At 48.3% G+C, this 23,452-nt stretch overlaps 1 protein-coding gene across 7 annotated transcripts in view; it reads left to right on the top strand.

Moving 5' to 3' along the window:
- TBL1X (transducin beta like 1 X-linked) overlaps positions 1 to 23,452 on the top strand; it is a 182,192-nt gene that overhangs the window by 121,527 nt on the left and 37,213 nt on the right. For 6 of the 7 annotated variants that reach the window (XM_074324200.1, XM_074324202.1, XM_074324203.1 and 3 more), the window contains one exon: positions 9,985 to 10,092. The exons of the other annotated variant lie outside the window; for it this stretch is intronic. In XM_074324200.1, coding sequence (XP_074180301.1) covers positions 10,035 to 10,092 — 58 coding nt within the window. In that variant the 5' untranslated portion in view covers positions 9,985 to 10,034. The remainder of the gene's footprint in view (positions 1 to 9,984; positions 10,093 to 23,452) is intronic. 7 annotated transcript variants of the gene reach the window in all.

Below are 23,452 nucleotides of genomic sequence, written 5' to 3'. Positions count from 1 at the left end.
CCCTTCCGGCTACGTAATGGGGAATGACGATGGCCCTGTGTAGCTGCGCTAACTCGAGGGAGCTCAGCCAGAGGCGGTTTCTGCCTCCTCTACCCCCTGATTTCCAGCGGAACTTAAGCCATGTGTGGAGACAGTCTTCTGGGAGGGGGTTACTGGCATCTAGTGGTTAGAGGCCAGGTTTGCTGGTGAACATGCTACAGTACACGGGACAGTCCCACCTCAAAGAGACCACCATTTATGTGGTCCCAAATGTCACTAGTGCCAAGATTGACACACCCTGCTCACCACGACTGGCAGTACTTCAGTTTGTGTTTTAAATCTGATCAGTCTTCTGGCTGAGGAAATCTAAGCTGCTGAGCATTTGATTACAAATCTTCATTCCTATGTTTGTTGACATACATATGAGGATCATCGGACCGTCATCTAATACGTGGGTTCACAATGCTTTGTTTCTTTTTTTAATGTTTAAATTTTTTTCATTGGTTTCAGGTGTACAGAACAACATAATGATTAGACATTTTATACCCCTCACAAAGTGATAGGCCCCCCAATCTGCTACCCCTCTGACATCGTGTATAGCTGTTACTATACCCTATGTTATGCGTTACATCCCGTGACATTCAGTATTCTTCTACTTCAGCTTCATGTGCACAGCTCAGTGGTCAGGTATCTACACAGTCTATGAAGTGATCCCCTGATAAGTCCAGTGCCCATCTGACACGCTACAGTCTTTACAACATTATTGACTGTATTCCCCACACTGTATTTCACATCCCCGTGACTATTTTGTAACTACCAATTGGCACGTCCTAATCCTTTCACCTTCTTCCCCAGCCCTCCAACCCCTCTTCCTTCTAGCAACCATCAGTTTGGTCTCTGTATCTATGAGTTGATTGCTGTTTTGTTTGCTCATTTATTCTGTTCTTTAGATTCCACATGTAAGTGAGATCATATGGTATTTGTCTTTGTCTGATTTATTTCACTCAGCATAATACCCTCTAGGTCCATCCATGTTGTTGGAATGTTTTTCTTTTTTCTAATTTTTTTTTTCTAACTTAAATTGAAGCATCAAAAAATGCCGTAACACCAAGATTTATGAGATCCAGGCCCCCTCGGTGGGTGAGTCATCTGCCTTTGTATTTCCAGAGAAAGCCGTAAGATTTATTTTTCCAAACTCCAGTCTACAGAGAAAGCCGTAAGATTTATTTTTTCCAAACTCCAGAGGCCCCATCTATGAGTAAATGACCTTGCTCATGACTCCACCTACCGAAGGAAAGGGGATTGTCAGGCCAAAGGAAATCCCACGTGGGTGGGTGAAAATCTTAGTGTCTTCGTGGTTTCATAACCCGTGTGTACGTATGCCTCTAATTTGTGTGAGGGCCCAGTGCCTATTGTGGAAAATCTGTTTCCAACCTCTCAATCTTCAAGATAATTAAAGTCTGTGAATTAATTTACAAATTAATTGGAAGTGTTAGCTTAAAACCAGAGTCGTTAGAAAAAGCAGCAAACTACTCTTCTGTGGGGCCGGGCGGTAGCTGCCTGTGTCTCTCCCAAGGCCACCTGCTATGAAATCTTGGGTACGTGAACGTGCCTTTCACTGCATACAGAGGGGGAGGGTAGAAAAGGAAAATGGTGCTGCTTGTCTTATGTACGTACACCGTCTGGCTCGTGTGACACACACGTGCTTAGCTGTGGTTTGCTGTTACCAGGTTGAGCATTTTTAGGAAGGCTTCCTCCTGGATAGGCCAAGGCAATGAGTACATAGGGTGGTGAGTGCAGAGAGCTTGAGAGAGGACCCTGTGGCTACTTGGGAGGCACACAGAGGCAGCTCTGGGTCTGGACGCCTTTCCTGTCCCATCAGCGTCCTCCATTGATGTGCACGTGGGCTTTGGATAAAGTCCCCAGCCAGCCATTAATTAACCCAAAAGAGCAGCCGGGCACAGAAAGGACCCTTTCTGAATGCCTCCCCCGGGGATGGTTTTTAATCCTTGAAGAGCAGCATTATTTGCTAACACGAGACCCTCCCCTCTGCTCTACCAACCCTCAGCCTCACTTCCTACTGAGAAGCACTGAGTCCGCTGTCATACTCATTATTTCCGAAGACATTGCCAGGTTTTAATTACAATCTAATGAATGTGAAAACAGTTCACGTTCATAGGAGACGATTTGGAAAAACCACACACACACATACACCCAATGTAATCTATCCCGAAGATAGGGGTAAGAGGATTCTCCATTTCTGTGTGTGTGCAAAACAAAATTTAGCGTCCTTCATGCACAGTCCGTCTTGAAACCTCCAGTTTTTCACGTATAGCGGTGTGTCTTGGACATTTTCCCCAGTCGTGAACTATTTTTTAAGGACTGCATCTGATGCTATTGGCGTTTTCCCATATTTAAAAGGTGCTGCTGCTGCTAGGACTGTGGTCAAAATAATAGTTCTTTCATTATCTTTATAAATTTGGAGAGTTTGATTCCAAGTAGATAAATAGGACTGAGATTAGTGGAAAGGCTGAATGTTTTTCTTACTATAAAACAATGTATGTTTGCTCCTTGGTAAATGGACATAAACCTATGAAAGAAAAGAATGAACATGAAACCACTGTTAATATTTTCATGTCTTTCCTCCCCAATCTTTTCTGTGTGTCTATTTTCCTATCGTGGGGGTCAAACTATATAAATGCTTTAATTGATTTAATCGTATTGTCATTGGACGACATGGTGTTTCAATGGCTATATATTGGCTCAATTACAAAGAAGAAAGAGATATGCCAAGTGATGTAAAGCAAACCTGTTTCATCCAAAACAAACTGGTCCCCACGCAGACTTTAGAAAGGACTATATGTAAATGGTAATCCCTACAGTAAAATTTTCTTCTTCAACTGACCACACTGATTGTGAAATAAACTCAGTTTATGTTTGAAGAGAGCAAAACGTCATGGAGAAAGTGGATGGGAGGTGACACCCACTGCCATCCAGTCAGTATAGAGTTTGTTCATGTCCATGAGGAAACACAGGGAAAAGTGCCGTTTTAGGATGAGGTCATTTTGAGCAGATTTTTCAGCTGCTCTGCTCTCAGTCCTCAGTCAACCTGGAAACAAGTCCCAAAGACCTGAGGCTTTCCAAAATTACTGTCAGCAGTGGAGGCCTTCCTGGGTAAATGCCAGCAAGCAGATAGCAGAAACAAGAATCCAGACAAACTTTCTTCCATCCCTAGAGATACAGAGGGCCAGTTTAAGAGATTTTACGAAAACGTTTCATAATGGGGCAACGCACTAAAAGAGAAACTTTTTTCCTGTCAAATACTATGGGATCAGCCCCGTTTTTGCCCTCCCTTTCATCCAAGTGTACCTCTCTCAGTCTTTCAGAACGAGAAACTCTCCCATAGGCAAGTAACTGACTTGCCCTTTCTGTCTTTACCAGTGCCAACTCCCCGGTAAGCGCTTGTGCTTGTATCTTTTAAGATAAGTAACGGGCAATTACGTTTCTGTTGTTTGCGAGCAGTCCTCTCCCTTCCCAGAGAATGACGGCATATGACATCCTGTAACTATATGCTAAGGAAAATGGAACTGTTCAACAATCTTTCTCTGGTGACTAAATTTCGAACTCTTTTGCCACGGGAACCGTGGTGAATGGTAGCTTTTGCCACCTTGGAATGAAATCATAAAGAGGAGACATGCTATAAATAACTTTCCCTTCCGTCTCTTGACAGCTTTAACCCCAAATCATTATTTATGTTGGAATACTTTCGAGGGACAACCCCAGCCATGCCACATCAGCCTGCACTCATCTTCTTCAGCATGTGGCTTGAAGTCACAATGGTCGGATGTTTTTTTTGTGTGTGTGTGCAGTCATTAAGTCCGAGCTGTCGCATCAACGCTAATGGAAGGTGTCTCGAATCAAAACTGGGTCAGGCAAGCACGTAAACACAATTGCACTGATTAGAAAGCTGTGCGGCTCTGTTTGTTTGTTTGCTTTGTTTTTGCCTTCTGTTTGAGGCAGAGAAGGGTCTACCAGGGCCGCGAAAGGTGTCTTTCATTTTAGAAGTGGAGAGGCAGGAAGCGTCCATAGGACTTCTCAGAACTCGAGCTGGGCTCGGACGGCGTTCCGGAAACCAGCGAGGTGTTAGACCACAAGGCGCGTCTGCAGCCCTGCCTGCTAGAAAATGCATACCCACCCTCAGCCGCTGCGGGGAGACTGCTCTCCTTGATGGGCTGGTTAAGTGCTGCTTGCGTGTTTGAAAATCACTGATTAACTATTCTGGGAAGACCAGCATTGGGCGGATTTGGGCGAAGGTGGTTTGTTCCGTTCACCCCTCCAGAAGGCGCTTTTAGGTCGCTCTTTGGGATGTGTGCAGTTGACTGAGTAGGAGTAATAGGTAACTAGCTCGTCCTGGGTCACTACTGCGCTTGGGGGCCTGCTCTGGGGGACATATGAAAGGCTTTAACCCTCCCAACCTCTCCCACATAGAGGAGCCCTTATTATCCTCAATGTGGAGATGACAAAACTGAGTGACAGAACTTGCCTTCCAGTCTGGAGCCTGAAGGGGACAGAAACACGTTGAGAGATCAGGCTGTCTGCTTCTGAGCCACGTGGCCCCCTGAGTCCGCCATTTTTTACCCTAATTCTGTTGCAGCCAGCGCAGGCATTTCAAAGCCCCACATCCTGTTTCCATTAAAATCTTTCTTGGCAGAGAGGACACAGGCCAATTCAGGATGGACACTGACGGCATTTCACTTCGAACCTTAGCCCAGGGGCAGGCTTCCTGCCCTGAGCCCAGGGGCACACTTGGTACCCCTTTAAGGTCAAAGTCATTCTTGTACTGTGAGTGTGTGTGTGTGTGTGTGTGTGTGTGTGTGAGAGAGACAGAGAGAGACAGAGACAGAGAATGTTTAATTCCTTCCTGCCATGTGTCCCTGAAAATAAGACCTAGCTGGACCATCCACTCTAATGTGTCTTTTGGAGCAAAAATTAATATAAGACCCGGTCTTATATAATGTAATATAAGACCTGGTAATATAGTATAATTTAATGTAATATAACATAAATCATGTCTTATATTACTTTTTGCTCCAAAAGACGCATTAGAGCTGATGGTCCGGCTAGGTCTTATTTTCGGGGAACCACGGTAGTACGGCCAAACACCATGCCTTGAACATAGCAGGTGCTCATTTTTTCTGTCATCTCTTCATACCTCATTTTCCTTAAACATGGGAAAAGTAGGCCAAAGCGTATGCACACGTTTTCCAGTACATACCAGGTTAGGACCCACGTGTGCTTCTCCGCCGTGAGGAGCTGACTCTTGTCACTGTGGAGGCTTCTTGTTCTCATCACAGAGCTTTTGTTTCTGAAGAGGTGTTTGTGGGAAATACTACACCGTGTTGATAATATTTTAATAACGTACACTGCAAGGGTTGGAGCTGTGGCATGATTTGTAATCTCAGAACGCCTCAAAGCAGGTCAGTCAGCCTCCCCATCTCAAAGACTTTACCTGTGGCCTCATTGCAAAGATCTGAGTCTTCGGTGCAGGAACCAAACGTGAGGTGAGGGGTGGCAGGCTTACCCTCTCTCGTTACTGTGGGATTGTTATTTTTGGCTGAGGTGGCGAGTGCAGGGAATGGCTTTTATAACAGGGACTGGGGAGCACGGGTCCCCGGGAATTGTCCTGGGGCAGGTCGGTCAAGTACAGTGGCTTGTCTGAGGCAGGTGGTTGCCGAGTAGCACTGGAAACCGTCAGCAGGTAAAGGGGACCCAATGGGGTCACGAGAGCCGAAGAGAATGTCGTGTGGCCTTGGCATGCCGTGTCTTTTCCTTAAAGCCAACCTCTCGTTCGTTCAAGGTCGTTCCATTTTTTTGACAGGAAGGGGCTAAATTAAAAAGCAGGCTTGGGAGGTACCTGTATCTAGAGGAGTCAGATTCTTATGGACAGAAGTGGATAGAAGAGTGGGTGTGAGGGGCTGGCGGGGAGGAATGGGGACCTAGTGTTTCACGGGGACAGAGTTCCCGGGTGGGGTGGTGAGAAAGTCCTGGAGATGGAAGGTGGCAGAACACTGAATGTGCTAATGCCACTCAGCTGCACCCTAAAGGTGGTTGATGGTGGTAAGTTACGTGTTGTGTGTCGTTACCGCAGTGATAGGTAAACAAAACGTAAATCCGCGTCGCTGTGCTGTGGAGAATCCTGGCTTTCCTGTTGCTGAGCGTGTTGTGTGGCACCTGCCTCGCTGGTGTTCCCTGGTTTTGCTTCCATCATTTACAGCCAGTTCGTCTCAAAACAAAGGAAGGAGTGGAGGGGTTTGAGGGGGAATCTCCTGATCTTGACGTGATTACTGGTTTTCCCAGTGGAGAGGGCGAGGACAGACCGCTTTCCCTCGCTTCCTTTAGACTGCCTCAGACAGGGCGGTGACAGGAGTGGCACAAAATGTCTTCCCTGTCACCCAAACCAGAAATTCTGTGTTCAGGATTGTCCCCCCACCAACGAGAGAGCTCCCCGCAGCCGCCGAACTCTGAAATACCAGTCTAATGCCAGCACATTTCTTGACGTGAAATTGTGCAGCAACAACCGAAAACCCTGATTGAAAAAACAACAACAAAAAAGAAACAAAACAAAAAAAACAGGGTTTTCTTCTAACATCTTTCTGTGAAGTGTAGGTCTCGTCCTGCAGGAAAGAGGATAGGTAACTATTTCCCAACCTTATGAGTCGATTTTGGCGAGGTTTGTCTAAAACTGCACTTTTTGCCGACTGAAGATTAGCTGTTCTACCATTTGAGTCAACGAAGTAAAATTGACCCCGCAAAACAACCACCAGCAGCATCGAGTGCATGGCTCGGACGCTGGGGCAGGGATTCTGATCCTTGGGTTCTAACTTATAAATTTAGACAGAAAATGAATGTCCGCTCAGAAAGCAGAGCCAGAGCTTCAATAGAAGCGTTCCCACTTGGCGAAGGGCTAATGCATACAGAGCTGGAGGATCTTGTATTCTCGTTCTCCATAGTCCTGTGGGAACATACGCACAGACGCCCGAGTGTATTCCATCGTGGGGTGGGACTGGGTACCAGGCTCTGGGGACAGGCATAGCGTCTGTATGTATCGGGACACTTCGTGTTAGAAAACAAGAACAATCTGGATGCAGAAAAGACAAAAACCAGCGTTCAATTTTCTTAAGAAAATGCTGACTGTTGTGGAACGATTTTACGTAGACGATATGAAAAAGCCGGCTCTCTGGTGCTTTGAAATGATCGATTTCTGTAGCTCAGCCGTTTCATTACGAGGCGTCTGTGGGCTAGCTCCACGTTACCTTTTAGCTTTATAAAGGCCATTCATGTCAGACGTAGAATGCTTATTCGTCCTCTGCAGCGGTGGTTCTCAGCCTGCGGCACTTTTGGCAATTTGGAGCATTTGGCAATCAGCTTTGTTGATCACCACAACTGACGGGGGTGGGGGGACATTGTCCTGGCATCTAGTGGAGGCCAGAAGTACTGCTAACCAGGACAGCCCCATAACAGAATCATCCAGCCCCAATGTCCACGGGACCGAGGCTGAGAGACCCTGTTAAATTGTACTATTTCTAGATTCCCGACATGACAGAATAAAAGCCAAACGGGTTGTGTCTCAGTCAGGTCAGACTGCCTATGACAACAGTACCACAGGCTGCATGGCTTGAACAGCAGGCGTGTGTTTCTCACAGTTCTAGAGGCTGGAAGTCCAAGAGCAAGGCACCTGCAGATTCAGTGTGTGGGGAGGGTCTGCTTCCTGATTCATGGAGGCCCTCTTCTCGCGTGTCGGCACATGGCAGAAAGAGGGAATGCCCCTGGGGTTTCCTTTATAAGGACATTCGTCCCTTTCATGGGGGCCCCACCCTCCTGAGCTTGCCACCTCCCAGTGGCCCCGTCATTCACTGTAGAGAGAACCCAGAATTCTACATTTGTTTTTTCAACCAGTTGTCATCATCAGTGTAGCACCTGACATCACCAAATGTCTGCTTAGAGCTTCGGTATTCTGTCGTATGTTTTTTGTTGTGTACTTTCTCCCCCCTTAAATAATGTGGGGTTTTTTTTCATCTGGTGATGCTCTCATTTCATAGCTTTTTATTGAGTCTCTAGTGTTTTTCTAATGCTGTCTTACACGTGAACCCCCCAGAGTTTAAGCAGAAATCTCAGCCCACATTTGTATTTTGACTGTCAAATGTTCCTTTTGATGTATACAAAAGTACAGAACTATCACCACATTAAGTAAAGAAGATAAGAGTTCTGGAGTGGCATAAGTCTGGTAACTACACAATAAAACCTTGTTAGGACTACGAAGTGAGAACTGGAATGACCCACGAGGCAACTATTAGTGAACCCATTGCCGCCTACCCAGTTCTCATAAATCACAGCATCTGGAAGTAACAGATTTATTACCTCACCGTTACCCTGGGTCAGGAGTGTAGGCGCGGCTTAGCTGCGTCCTTGGCTCAGGCGTCACGAGCCGGGAGTCAAGGTGCTGGCTGGGTTGCGTCCTTATTTGGACCCTGGGTGGGGGGCCTCCCAAGTTCACGTTGTTGGCATAATTTCCTTTGGAGGACTGGGGCTCACTGAACCCTAGAGGCTGCCTCCTAGCTCCCTGGACAGTTCATGTGGTGGCAGCTTTCATCTCCAAGATCAGCAGGAGAATCTCACCCCCCAGTCCACGAAGACAAAGTCTTACATAATGTCTAATCATTACGGGAGTGACATCTACTCTTGGCCACAGAATGTCACCTCACTGAGGAAGTGGCATCCACCTCTTTTGACATGTCCTACGGGATAGAAGCAAGTCACGAGTCCTGCCCACACACTTACCACAGGGTGGGACTCAGCGTGGTAGGTGTAGGGTGTATCCTTTACAACAGCCAACTTGAATCCATACTTTGTCCTTTTATCTTTTTCTAAACAAATACACACTTAATTCTCATTCATTGATCAAAGTTTTGCTACCGATGAAGATGCTGAAAATGTAGTACATGGACTCGGAACACAGGTCCCTCGCAGCCCAAAGTGCTTGGGGTTGGTGACATGACGGAAAGACTCTGGCCGTTCTTGGTTGTTGGCACTGGGCTGTTGTACCCTGATTTGTCTTGTGTACAGAGGTCTCCTCTTGCACTGACCAGTGTTCTCTTTGTGCCTACGTCTAACCAGGGTCACAGGGAAGAAAATCACTGCCTTCCTGGCTGCCTCAGACACAGGGGCTCCCATACTTCTCACCGTCGTGTCCCCGCCACCCCGAGTTTCCACCTGCCTTCCAGGTCCTCGAAGCCCCAGCCAGACCGAAGCAAAATACAAAACATGGAGGTGCTGTACTTCCTTGCTGTGGCTTCCTGAGACCTGGCCTATGTATCGAATGATGGCAAGGGGACATATACAGTTACGTAGGTCCTCGCCGACGTCTGCGTCCTTTGCAGTTCTGTTCTATGCCCGAACGGTGGAGTGACCGTCGAGGGTGTCATTTAAACTCGTACGAGTGAAAGGTGTCCTGCTGACAGGACTGCTGGTCTACTCAATGATCTCCATCTGTCTGGATGGACAGATGTCTAAACTTCCCGTCATAGGCTGCACGAGTCCAGCCAAGCTCGTTTCCGAGCACAGTGTGATCTGAATGTGTACGCGTGTGATGTTTATTGAATAAAAAGTCAGGGTGTGTTTCGGTTTCCTGTTGCCCCTGAATTTTCTCGTCTTCAGTAGGGTTTGTGCCTGACTGTGTCCCAGCCTTATGAAACACACCAGTGTTTCTTATTTTGGGGGAAACATTTCACCGGGATGTATGGTTTTTGTATGTATACGTGTGTGTAATTACAAAATGTTTATGTAATCATGCGATCACACATTATAACACGAATCAGGCATGAATTACCTTTGTGGGTATAACATCGCGGTCGTTTTTTTCTCTACCGTCTCAAAAAGAAAGCAGGAAAAGAACATACATGGGCAGTATTTCAAAACTCTCTGCTTTTCCTCTCGCCTTTCTCCCAGACGGTGGCTCCCGCTTTGTCAAGACCTCATCGCCGCGAGGTGAGGCTAAGATGAGCATAACCAGTGACGAGGTGAATTTCCTGGTGTATCGCTATCTCCAGGAGTCAGGTAAGAGGGCTGCTTTTCTGTCCACAGGAAACTGTCCTTCAATGTGCTGCGCTACACGGCCACCAACCGTTGGTGGAAAAACCATGCTCTAGAAAAAGAAGAGCAAAGGACGAGGGGTTGGCGAGAAGGTTCTGGGCCACCTCGTGCCTGGGGCGGCGTGAAGGAGGGTGTTTATGGACTGGGGTGTAGACAGGAACCTCTTAGATTGAGGACCTGATTTACTGAGCGTCCTCCACCCGCCCCCCCACATGGGCCCTACCCAATTTTCTAAAACTTAGGGTTAGTTCTGGTTTCTTCCAATACTTTTGATTGTGACCAAGCGTTTCCTTTATGGTACGGGCGAAGCGCGTATTTCCTGTTGTGACAGAATGGACCTTGTGTTTAGCAGCTGCTGCCTTAGGGAGCAGTGACGGGAGGGGACTGAAGGTGCCATGGAGCCAGGGGTCTGGCCTGAGTTTGTCACAGACGAGCAGGACTCCTCACACGAGTCCTGTGACATCCTGAGCCTTCAGGTCCCCGTGATACAGTATTAGGGCTGCCCCAACAGCGGTGCCTAAGCCCAGTTTACAGAATTGCCTGTGGGCGCTGTGTTAAAAGTCTTGGCTCTTAATGCTTTGTTTCTTCCCTTAATTAATTTTATATTAATTTCTAAAGTGAGGACTCCTTTTTTAACTTTTAAAACCGGAAAGCATTTCATTTGAGATGCGCAAAATGACATTAGTGAAGAAACGTCCTTGGACCCACCTATCCACCCAACCTTAAGAAGTGAGCCATTGCCGGTGCAGTGGGGACCCCTGTCGTCGACTCTCTGGGGCCGTCTCCTGTCTGACTCCTCGGTTATGCCTTCTTTCCTGCATTTAGTGGTTTTTATCCCCATGCATTTGCTGCACAGGGATGGTTTTCTGAGCACTGTCACGTAAAGGTGTACTAGTTTCCTGGGGCTGCTGTGACAAAGTACCACAGACTGGGGTGGCTTAAACAGAGTTAGGCAGTCTCATCGTTCCAGAGGCTGGAAGTCCAACATCAAGGTGTGGGCAGGGTTGGTTCTTCCCGAAGGCTGTGAGGGCTTCTGTTCCATGCGTCTCCCTCAGCTCCTGGTGGTTTGCTGGCGTTCCTGGGCTTGTAGCTACATCCCCCGTCCCCCCACCCCCACCCCGTATCAGCCTTCATCTTCACAGGGCGTTCTCCTGTGTGCATGAATGTCCGCCCCAATTTATCAAATTTCTCCTTTTTGTAAAGACGCTGTTGTATCGGATTGGGGCCCATCGTTCTCCGGTGTGACCTCATCTTAACTGATTCCATCTGCAGTGAGACTCTGTTTCCCTATGAAGTCACATGCTGAGATGTGCTGGGGGTAGGACCTCAACTGAATTTGGAGGGAGGGGCAACATGATGGAACCCGTAATAATGTGTTTAAGCTTTGTACACTTGGTGTCGTATTGTACATATTCTGCAACTTGATTTGTCAAGAAAGAAACCAATTTCCAGGTCCCACCTCCCAAAGATGCATGTGCTGGGATTGGGGGTCAACCAGCCGGGGTTCGGGCTCTTTGTGAGTCTACGTAGAAGGGTCAGGTGGCGCAGCCAGACCCAAAGGCTGGAGCTCTGAGCCTTGAACAGGTCATTTTCTCCGTTGGAACCTCACCTTCGCTGCGAGAAATGTTCACCCTGAGCAAAAGTGGCAAAATACATTGGGCAGGTCGCACGTGATGAACAAACACCTCTCCCCCTCCAAGCCTGGATCTCCGTCACCTGGGACCCGAATATAGGAAAGTGCATATTCGTTCTACCTAGAGATTAGGTCGTTGGGATTAGCTGTTGCCACCACACAGTACAAGAAATTGATACACAGAATTGTAAATCAGGGAAATGGCTTCCAGTGCTCTCGTACCCTCACCTGGGAACCGGAGGACGTTGCTTCCCCAGAGCACAGGTCCTGTCCTGTCACAGAACTGACAAAAGCCTGGCGATGTTTGCTCATGAAACATCCACCCCCGTGCGGACTCAGGACACTGAATTTGAGACGCTTTCCGTGTACTAACAGCTCCGCAAGAAGATAAAGCGAAGGCAGAAGCACACTCAACATGTGGGAACAGATCGCAAGGTGAAATGGTGGTGCCCATGGTTGTGACCCTCAGGATACATAAAGGGGGCGAGGGGACAGCTTCGCTAGGGTTCTGCCGGTGGCTGGGCCCTGGGGCCCCGGGGCGCGAGCTACTAGCCTCTTTGAATAAACACAGAACTCGGCATCCGTCCCCCAGAAAGGCCAGACTTCCTTACTTGGTGTTGGGTAACGTTTGTCTTCTGTTTGTTGACAGTTTCTGTAACCAGGAGACTGAGGAGAACAGTGGGGAGGCGACAAAGTATAGAATTTCATCAGTGTAGATTTTACGTACGTCTGCTGAACTCCGCTCCGCGTTTGTCAGACTCCTGAGGGTACGACTCCATGTGTGGAGCTGGGATTAAGGAAGGGATGACGACGCTTTCCTCTACGTTGAGTGTTCCCCTGGAATTGAGTCCCCGCACGGACATTTGCCAGAGGAGAAGGGAGAGAAGAAATGCCTCATGTTTTCAGTGTGCGTTTGGGGGGGTTTGATACATCTGTCTCAAATCCTAAAGCTTTGGTACCGCAGCTACTGAGCTCCCACCCAGGGCAAGGAATACCTTCTCCCAGTCTGTCAGTCTCTTTTCTGGCTCAAAGATGGAAAACACATCCCTTGATCATGGGTGCTCTTCTGGCCCGTGTGTTCTCCCCTTCACCACCATCACAATCATTAACAACAAGACCTGGATCCCGGCAGGTGATGGGCGCCTGATTTCTCCCCATCTGGCTTTCTCCGCTGGAAGGTGCCAATAGGCTCTGTGTCGTCACGTCTGACTTTAGTCGTTACGTTGTGTGGAGAAGGCAGTGGAGATGGAAAAGGGAGACGGCGGGTGGGTGGTGACCTGGCAGTGAGGGAGACAGATCTGCTCTCCGCCTCGCCAACCAGGGGTAGACCCAGAACGTCCACCCCACCGTCCTGGGTGCGGGGAGGGACAAGTTTTGTGGAACCACAGGCATCCCTGGTCCCAGCCACCTGAGCAGGGAGGGAGCCCTGCTTCTCTGCTCAGGCGTCAGCGAATGCCGTTCCTGTCGGTCCTCCTGAGTCCTCCTGAGTCTCTATTCACGCCACGCAGCACTTGTCTCGGCTATGATGCCTGCGGCTACGACTGAGAGACTCACCGTGGAACACTCACTGTCTCAGCGAAGGCAGGGCACGCTCGCTGAAGGCAGCACTTTCCTGAGTGTTACGGCAGTCACATCGCGTCTCTTTAGTCTCAGGAAAGGATCTCGACAATGGACTTATTTCATTCCTCAGCCCCCCAAGAGGCAGAATTCAGATCGCTGTGGGTTCTGCCATGGCCTTCACCCAACCATATAGAGTAGTCCCTTATCTGCGGTTTTGCTTTCCGGGGTTTCAGTCACCCACTGTCAACCGCGGTCTGAAACTCTTAAATGGAAAATTCCAGAAGGAAACCACTGGTCAGTGTTAAATGGTGCACTGTTCTGAGTAACGTGATGAAATCTCTCGCCATCCTGAGCAGGGCATGAAATACCCCTTTGTTCAGCATATCCATGCTGCGTGTACATATAGTAGAGTAAGATGTTTTGAGAGAGAGAGAGAGAGAGCATTCACGTAACTTTTATTACGTTCTATTGTTAAAGTAGTTCTATTAGGTTGGTGCAAATGTAATTACGGTTTTGGCAATTATTTTTAACCCTTTAAACCGCAGTTACTTTTGCACCAACCTAATGTTTTATTTTTATTGTTGTTTTAGTGTTGCACCTAATTTATAAATTAAACTTTCTCATGGGCATGTACGTATAGGACAAAACACAGTACGTGTCGGGCTTGGTACTATCTGCGGTTCCAGGCAGCCACTGGGGGTCTCGGAATGTGTCCCCTGCGGGTAAGGAGGGAACCACTGTACTGCTTTATTGCTCAATAGTATTCCGTTTTAAGGATACGTGGAAGTTGACTGTCCATTCTCTTGTGGGAGAACATTTGAGTTGTTTCCAGGTTTTGACGATTGCAACTAAAGCTACTGGAAACATGTGTGGCCAGGTTTTCTGTGTGAACACAGGTTTTTGTTTGTCTTGGGTCGATGTCTGGGAGTGGGATTGCTGGGTGGTGTGTCAGTGTACGTTTCACTGTATCAGAAGTCACCACATGCTTTTCCATCTCACCGGGCAGCGCTCCATAAACATCGGTGGTTTGTAGCTTTGGTTTGAGTTGCAGAACCAATTTGTGCTCATAGCACCGAGCGTATTGGAAAGTAGGTAAAAGGCCATTAGCCCCGGCAGATGTATCTACAGGATATGGATGAAGCTTTATACTTCCTCTTCAGGTTTAAAATTAGCCTTCTGGGTCCCGCATGGGGTCCCAGTGTCCGCCAGCCGTGACTTTTGCCCAGGACTGCTGAGTGAGAGAGACCCATCGACTCACTGTCTCCTTCAGCAGTGCAACTTTCGGCGTAAAAATAGAAAACTCTGCAGCGGGCCGGCCCTCCTGTGGATAAGACCGAGCTTCTGGGCACACATGTGCCCATCTGTGCAGGATTCTGGACAGATGGCAGGGCTCCTGCTGGCGGGACCCAAGGTAGGGCAGATGCTGAAACGCCCAGCACTTGCCCACCCACCCCAGGTACTCAGGTCTTCAGAAACCTGGGGAAGCATCTTCCCACCTCGGCTTCTGTGACCGACAGCCCACCTCGGAGAACAGGCAGGTGCTGACTGGAACGATGAAAAAGAAGGCAAGTGACAAACTGAGTTCCGCTGATTTTTGTCAGGCGCACGTATGTTACCAGGCTGTGTGTCCCTGATAGCTGTCATTGCAAACATTTTAAAATAATAAAAGGAGCTTAGCATAGCAATAGGTGGTCAAAACTCATTTGTCCTCTATCACAAATTGGCAGGATGATGAACTTCTTTCTTCACCGTGAGGATTTAAAGCCCTCTGAGTGTGATTGTAAACTCCTTATACGCTGGAATGTATTTTCTGATTGGCCGTGATGCGTGGTTGAGAGGCCAATTTATTAGACGTATTTATTGCTTCCATTCACATTAGCATATATGCGTTACTCAGAGAGGGGCATCAGTGGCTTTCAAAAATTAAAGTCTTCACGTTGGGCGGGTGCTGTTTTCCTAAACCTGACTCCCTGGGTAGAATTAGACACGTGTCCTGTGCTTCACGTAATGTACACGCAGTTTTGTTACATACCATCCTTGCAAATAAGGAAGAGAGTGAATTGTTATGTATCCCGACTGGCGAGATTGAAAACGGAACTTAGAGGACATTTCTCATTCGTCTCGAGGAGTTTCTGTGACAAGAGACAGTCACAAGATCTCCTGGCCAGGTATATACCTCTGTGCCCTGTGATGCTCTTTTCTAATTTCCTGTGTGGTTAGGGCAGCAGAGTTAGGGCTGGATTTAGGTGGCTTTTTGTCTGCACAGCCAAGCCCAGGCGCAGAGCTAAGAGATTGTTCCTATTCAAAATACACGCAGGTTTTACTTCCCGGGAAGAATATTTAGCAGTTAAAAAGTCATACATGTCAGTGCAGCTGCCTCCTGAGACCAGATGGGAAAGAAACCTGTTTTGATAAGAGGGCGCCCGGCGGCCAGGGGTGAACTGGCGGAGGTCCCTGTAAGAGTGGGTATAGGCTGAGGGATCCCAGTCACTGCCAAGAGTTTCCAAGGAAACGTCACATTGTTTATCAGACGTAGAGGGTGAAGAGTTTCCCTCCGAAAAGGCACCCGGTGACGTGGGGCCCATGAAAGTGCTTTGTAAATCCTGCCAGTTTGGATTGTCCATCAGTAGAACAGACACTTCCCTGAGGCCCTCGGTCATTGGTGACTTTTGAGCAGGGGGCTGTCAGTTGTCAAAAATCACCGTTACCCTCCTGGTTTCGTTGTATTAGAAGCTCCGCCCGACAAAGATTGAGCAGTTTGTACTGAGTGTCCTTTCTGTCCCTGGCTCGTCAGCTCAGATCTGTGTAGCAGCTCAGAGCTGCGATAGTAAGAGGGGTGATGTGTTGGAGAAGGTCATGGAAAAGGGGTGCCCCCTTCCTTCAGAGATGAGCTTCAGCTTTGGGGGGGTGGGCAGTAAAATGCTCTTAAAAAATAAACCCCAGTGGAAGCCACCCAGATGTCCACGGACAGATGAATGGATAAACGCAACGGATAAACGCGTTCCACATGATGGAATGTCCCTCAGCCTTATAAAGGGAGGGCGTTGTGCTACATGCCACTGCATGGATGAACCTCAGGGCATTGTGCTTGGTGACATCAGCCAGTCACAGAAGGACAAGTACGGCGTGATCCCACTTACATGAGGCACCTGGATTGGTCTAATTTATAGGGACAGAAAGTGGAATGGTGGCTGCCAGGGGCTGGGTGCGGGGAGCGGGGTGCGGACGTGTTGTTTAACGAGGACAGTTTCGGTTTGGGAAGGTGGAAAAGGCCTGGAGATGGTGGTGGGGGTGGTTGCACAGCAACGTGACTGTACTTAATGATTAAAATGGCACGTTTATGTCGTATGTACTTTGCGACTTTTTTTATTTTGTTTTTATTTTTACCAATCAGTATTATAGGTAAAAAGTTATGTGTATAGATTAGTTCAGAGTTTGGGAAATTAGTCTTAGAAAGAAGAGAAGGAACCAGCTGAATTCCTAGGAACATTGTATCCCATTTAGGCTTTTTAATAGAACTGTGTAGTGGTTGGGATACGTCCTTCACACACACCGGGCTTCCTGTGTGAGGTAGATCAGGGTCTGACAAAACCTGGTTATCTTTTGAAACAGTACAGAAAATGGCAGCTTTATTTGTAATAGCAGGGTACTGGGAACGTCCAAATGTCCTTCCGGGGGTACTTGGCTAAACAAACTGTGATGCATCCATGCCTGGCTGCAAGCTCAGCAATAAAAAGGAAGGAACTATCGAGACACACCATAACCGGGATGAGTCTCCAGAGAAATGTGCCGGGTGCAACAAGCCGATGTCAAAAGACCACGTACTGTGTGGCTCCATTTATACAATGCTCCGAAGATGAGAACACTGTAGAAATGGCTGCCAGGGGCTGGGGCGGGGTGGGTGTCCCCACAGAAGGGAAGTTTGGGGTGTTCTTCTGTGCCTTCCCCTGTGGAGGTCATCACACATGGACACACGATAAAATTACACGTGCGGTGGTCATACACAGACGCACGCACGCTTGCACGCCCGCAGGCCAGAAATGGTGAACACTGGAGAAGGTTTGCAGTGTGGTGACCGCCAGCTAGATGCCAGCTTCTTGGTTTTTGACATTGCACCGAGCGCAAGAGAAGATGTCACCTACTGGGGCAGGCTGGGGTAAGCCTACACCGCCCTGCTACTTTCGCAGCTTCCCATGAGTCCACAATGGTTTCACAATTATCAAATCAAACATAAGGTCAACGGAACGCATAACTGTGCTCTCCCCTGTCTGCAGAGCTTTGTGTGGGGGAGCGAGAATGCGGGCGGCCAGTACGACAGAGGCAGGCGAGACATTTTCGTTCAACTCTGCAGGTCCTTAGCCACGGTGCGGGTCTCGGTTTGGACGGAGATGCTCTTTGGTATAATGGATTTGTGTAATGGCAGTATTAATTTAGAGTTGGATGGCCGTGCAGACCACCTGGGGCATTTGGAAACAGGAGAAGAATGCAGATTCATCGGAAGGTGAGCGGTAGCTGCCATGGATACGTAGCGCTCGGGTTTTGCATCCCCAGGAAATCAGCAGACTGGGCTGGCTTTTCCATGCCTTGTTCCCACTGGCTGCTGCTGGGCAGGGCCCATGAGAAGCAGGACTGCTTCTGGTTGACGCCGTCCTCCCGGGGCAGGCTGCGTTTTTACTGGGGAGATAGACGTGTGTGCGTGGCTTCTTCCCACCCCTTTCCTAGGAAGTCTTCAAATGTGTTGAGAATCTCCCCGTATGAACTTTAGCTCAAAGGATTCTGTAGCAGGTACGGGGTCACTCTGAGATAAGTGGGCCGGTCTGAGGGTCTTACTCCCTGAAGGTATTCTGAGTGGCCATGACGTCATGCGTGACCTAAAGGCTTTGAGTCCACTCGTTAAGGCCAAGTTTCTAAACCTCACCACTGTCGACATTTGGGGCCGGCTCATGCGGGATCCTGGGGACTGTCCTGTATTGTAGGACAGACATTGAGCAGTACCCCTGTCTCCCACCCACTGGATGCCAGTAACACTTCTCTTTCCCTCCCCTCCTTCATGACAACCAAAAATGTCCCCAGACGTTGTCCCCGGGAGGGCAGAAACCCCCCGCTGAGAAGCACCGATTCAGACCCCTTAGTTGTAGGATGTGTTTTTCTTGCAACGAGTTTTTATTGATCAGTGGGAGTTTTCATGAGCTTCTCATTTCTTCACCCTTTATCTTCCTCGTGGGCTGCATTTTGCTTCCTTCCACTGCAAAACTCGAACAGACTTTAACGGTGAGCAAAATGCAGTCCCTGTTTTTATTAAATTTTCCAGGGTATTTTTCCCCTCGAGGAAGGGAGGTCTGCCAAAAGCATTCTCCTGCAGATAATAAAATAATAGGGAGAAGCAGACTTTCCATCTAATTTTTTTCTTCTTCTTCCAGTGAGGAGGTTAGATAACAGGAGAGGGGTGGTACACTTAATATTGGTGAATAATTGCGTCTACCAAAATGGGCTTTGCCCACTGCAATCCTAGCAGCTGACGAATTACCCAGCAGGCTCCGCTGTGTTTCCTAGGACCGTGCAATGCCTTCTCATGCAAGACACGTTGCCACGGATTCGGGAAGTCATTTTAATGGTTCAGCTATCTTAATTTAAACAAAAGTTCAGGGCTTATTGTTCAGCTGAGTCTCTAAAAATATATTTTGACTGCAGCGGCTCTTTTACAATGCTAATGTGTGTTCCTGTTTCCAAAGAGAATCTGTATGAGACAGTCAGGCAAGCCCTTCTCTGAGGTAATGGTAGCCGTTTGCTTTACAAATTATACAGGAAAATATTAGTTTCGTCAAATAATAAATAAGGAAGCCCTGAAGAGTCTGTCCACCTAACTGGAGGCTGAAAGCACCTTTAAAGTCACGTGAAACAGTGACGTGTCATTTCCAGTAGCTGCGAGCAGCACATTAGTGGCGGTGTGGCAGGGTCCCTGACCCCTCAGGCTCAATGATTTGCTACAAAGAGTCAGGACTGGGCAACTGTTACCCTCGCAGTGGGTTACAGCAGAAAGCTACATGTTGTAACGCACAACACAGTGACCAGCTAAGAGTAGTATCGTGTATCCTTGAAAGTTGCTAAGAGAGTAGATCTCAAATGTTCTCACCGTATCGTGTATCCTTGAAAGTTGCTAAGAGAGTAGATCTCAAATGTTCTCACCGCAGAAAAGGTAACTCTGTGAGCTGATGGAGTTGTTGGCTTAACTGTGGCAATCGTTTTGCAGAAGCTACATGTAGTCAGGTCGTCACGTCACGTTCTACAGCTTAACCGTACACAATGTTATATCAATTGTAGCTCAGTAAAGCTGGGGAATGCAGGTTAAAATCAGCAAAGGGAACAGCGGGAGCCCAGAAGAAACCACACATTCGCTGCAGGAGTCCCCTCCCGGGGCAATTACATGGAGGTGCTTCCTTCTCCCAGCATCATGAGAAGTGGCAGGTGTGAAGTGGTGACATCCAGGGGTTTTATTGGGGGTCAGCTCCTGCTAAGGGGGACAGAAGGAGAACTTGGAGAGTACGTGGCTGTCCACATGCACCCGGTCCCGGTCCAAGTGTAAATCTGGGTGTTGATTGTGTAGCTATCACTGGTGCACGTGTGTGTATGTTGCTCTTCCATTTTTAAAAATAACTTTTAAAAATGCAAGGGTGGGTAAGTAGCTGGAGAACGTGAGTCCCACGCTATTGTCATGGACAAGAATAAGACACCCCCCCCAGCTAGCTTTGGGCATCAGTAATTCACGGCCGTCCACCAACGGACGGCGTCTCCGTTCCCTCTGCAGAGCAACCTGCAAGGTTCTGGTCCTCAACTTCTACTCCCCTGCCTGGTGCTATAAACGAACCTGTACTCAGTGAATTGTTTCATTACAAACCCTCCTGTAAGGGTGCTCGTTGCAAACGAACTCTTCATTCAGAAAGAGTGTTTTCCTAAACTGTTCTTTCGGTTTGATTATAACCACTTAGAGTAGCAATATAGAGTCATGGATACGATGCCAGGTCATAAGTCCCACATGTCACAGCCATCCCGACGACCCTGGTTCCCCCGCATTTTTGGGTGTGCGAGCTTTGCTAAGTGTACCGTTGTAATTTGTATGTGTGTGAAAGCTAAACGTCAAGATTTACCATTCTTGTGCTCGTTAATTTGTTGGGGGGGGGGAATACAATTAGAGTGAAAATCACTTGAAAATCACTTGAGTGTTTCTGAGTTGCAGTTGTTTAGAAATGTCTTATGCAATAGAGCCACACAATTTCCATTGGTGTTAACATCAAACAACAAAGACTAGATCCTGTGGAAGATGCCCTTACGGCTTAGTCTGTCCCGTCCCACTTTAAAAGTTGGTGATACGGCTGGGTCTGCGATGGTTTGGGTTTCCTTTTTCAGCTAAGATGAAATCGCCACTTACCAAGGGGCCTGTTTTGAGTTCATGCACCATTTCATGTAAGACCTGCCTGCTCTGAAATTCAAATGTGACCTTAAAAGTCTCCAGCCTTTATATTTTATTTCCTGCCGACTTGACTCCCTCCCTTCCTTCCAGACGGCCGGTCACACACAGCACACTGTCTTTTCCCCCAAAGTCCTGTGTTATCCGGGTTTAATATAAAAACAGCAGAATCACGTTCAAGCATTTCTTCTCTAGGATCTTTTCTACTCCCTTCACCTTCAGTCTTCTCGGCCTCACATCGCCATCGGCTCGATCCTTCCCTTGGTATTGTCACTCTGTCCCCTCTGCCACTGCTGTGTTGTCAGACAGTACAGCAGGTCCCCAGTAATGTCCTGTGGTTACAATGGTCATGAGGTACCCCTGCAACTTAATTTTCTTGTTCATGTCACTGAGCCTGGAGTAAAACGGGTTCCAATGTCAGGGTACAGACATCATTTTGCCTGAGGTCGCAGAGCCTGTGGAGGACGTTCAGTGAGGATTTACTGTCGCTCACATTTTTGGGGCACTTGCTGTGTACCAGCCATGATTCGAAGTCTTCACAGGTAAAGCTGTTAACGCATAGGATGGAGACACAGCTGCATGCGCCATTTACAGGTGACAGACCTGTGCCTGAGTCACACGGCCGGGAACTCACAGAGCTGGACTTCAGCATGGGCCAGCTCTCCGAGGTTCCTCTCTTGCACGGTGTATCATGCCTCTGTTAATGTGGTGAAATCGGTGATTTATTTTCTGACATTCCTGGAATAAACAGCACTAGTTGGCCCGGACTTTCTGTCCTTTTCCATATCGCTGAAATTCCGTTTGTTAATACGGTGTCTGGTGTGTTTGCAGTTCTCTTACCAAGACGAGCTGGGCCATGAGGTTCCTTTTCGGGTGTCCTTGTCAGGTCTGAGTATTAGGGTTATGCTGGCCTCGGAAAACCAGTTGGGGAATCCAAAACCGCTCCCGTAAGACACCCTCCGAGCCCGGGTCTCTGCCCTGTATCAGGGTGGAAGCAACTCTCTGTAAAGGGCCAGGAGGATGGTAACTGTTTTAGTCTCCGTCACCACTGCTCGTGCCTGCCTTTGTCGCAAAGACGCAGCCATGGAAAATACGTAGAAAAATGAGTAGCTCTGTTCCATTGGTACCGTATTTACAAAACAGGCAATGGCCAGATACGCGAATATATATGTAGTTTGCAGACCCCTGTCCGAGATTCTTCATAGAGTACGGGGAGTCCTCTCCTCCAGGTAACCTGGGACCAGGTGGGAACAGCAAGTGTCCATCCCGCCTTCTTCCTTTGCCCTCCCACTGTCTGGTCTCCTATTTCCCAACCTCAGGCCGGTGTGTATTTGTATATACCTGCAGTATTTTATTCATGTTGATTAATAGTTTTCCTTAAGTTGAAGCAGTGACTTTTTCTTAAATGTACCCGTGTGTCTATGACTTGTATTTGCATGATACACATGGAAAGAAGTCACTGTTCAATTTTAAGGAATTTGCCTCCACCCCCCGCACCCTGAAATTATTTGGGGGGGTCCCATCAGAGGTCTGGATGCCAGGGGGGAATCCTTGAAGTCCCAGAATAAAGCAGTGGACATGACGTTTAGTTCCAGAAATGTCTGTCGATGGCTTGTCCGTTGAGTGCTCACACTGCCGGGATGCTGGGCTTGGAAGGATGGATAAGGGAAGGAAGGCTGATTTTCCCCAAATGAAGAGCATGAGTGAACTCGCTGACGCACAGCAACGTCCCAGGGTGTTTAGGGAGAAAAGGCCACCTTGGTGGAAGGGACAGGGAGACTTGATGGGAGGGAGGAGAAGAAAGTACTGGAAACTTGGATTGGCCGCAGATTCATGCCAAGCTGAAACGCATGAACCCTGTCCCCTTAGAAGCCCTCGCTTCGTGTTTGAAAGGAAATGTGAAGGCACTGTCAGTACAGGATGACTTCACCTGCTCGGTGAAAATGGAGAATCAGCCACGATGGTGGCTCTCCAGACCCATTAGCAACCTGGGAAAATGCTCGCGTTGTATCAGGTGCAAAAGAGCGGACACAGAATTCTTGCACCCCGGAAACTCTCTAGAGAAAAGGGAGTGGAGGAAGCTTCCCGATAGGAGAGCGGCACTTGTGCCGCGTACATAGTATGTGAGTTCTATCCTTTAGGTTCCAAATTGCTTTCTCTGTGTCTCCCAAAATTCTCTGTTACTTTGTTACTGTAACTTTTCACGATGCCATCCGTGGTCATGTCCAGTTTAGCATTCATGCTTCTATTTCCCAATTTCCAAAGATCAAATCCAAAATTCACGCGGGTTCAAAACGGGGAGGGGAGGGCGGGGCTGGAAGGCCAGAAGAAGGCTCCTCCAGGCCCAGCTTTTCCGAGTGGCCAGCTACCCGGCTGGAGCTGTGGTTTCTCCTCTGGCTCTGTGAGCATTTCAAGGACAGCAGCCTTCCCGCCGGGCCCCCCGGGAGCTGCCTCAGCCCCGCCAGCTGTGGGCCCAGGAGGAAGTAGCAACCTTCCTTTATAACCTGACTAATGCTTTCCCCGCCTGGATGTTTCCCATATTTAGAGCACAGTAAAAGCCTTGGCAGCAGCAGGCGATCTGCGATAGCCAGCGGTCATCCAAGCTGTACTCTGCCGCCACCCTTGGGGTCCAGGCCAGATGTTAAAAGTGAAACCCTATTTTAACG

This window comes from Rhinolophus sinicus, chromosome X (assembly GCF_036562045.2).
Source record: "Rhinolophus sinicus isolate RSC01 chromosome X, ASM3656204v1, whole genome shotgun sequence".
In the NCBI taxonomy this organism is placed as follows: Eukaryota; Metazoa; Chordata; class Mammalia; order Chiroptera; family Rhinolophidae; genus Rhinolophus; species Rhinolophus sinicus.
Note: the sequence above shows the minus strand (reverse complement) of the source record. Positions and strands in the feature narration are given on the sequence as shown.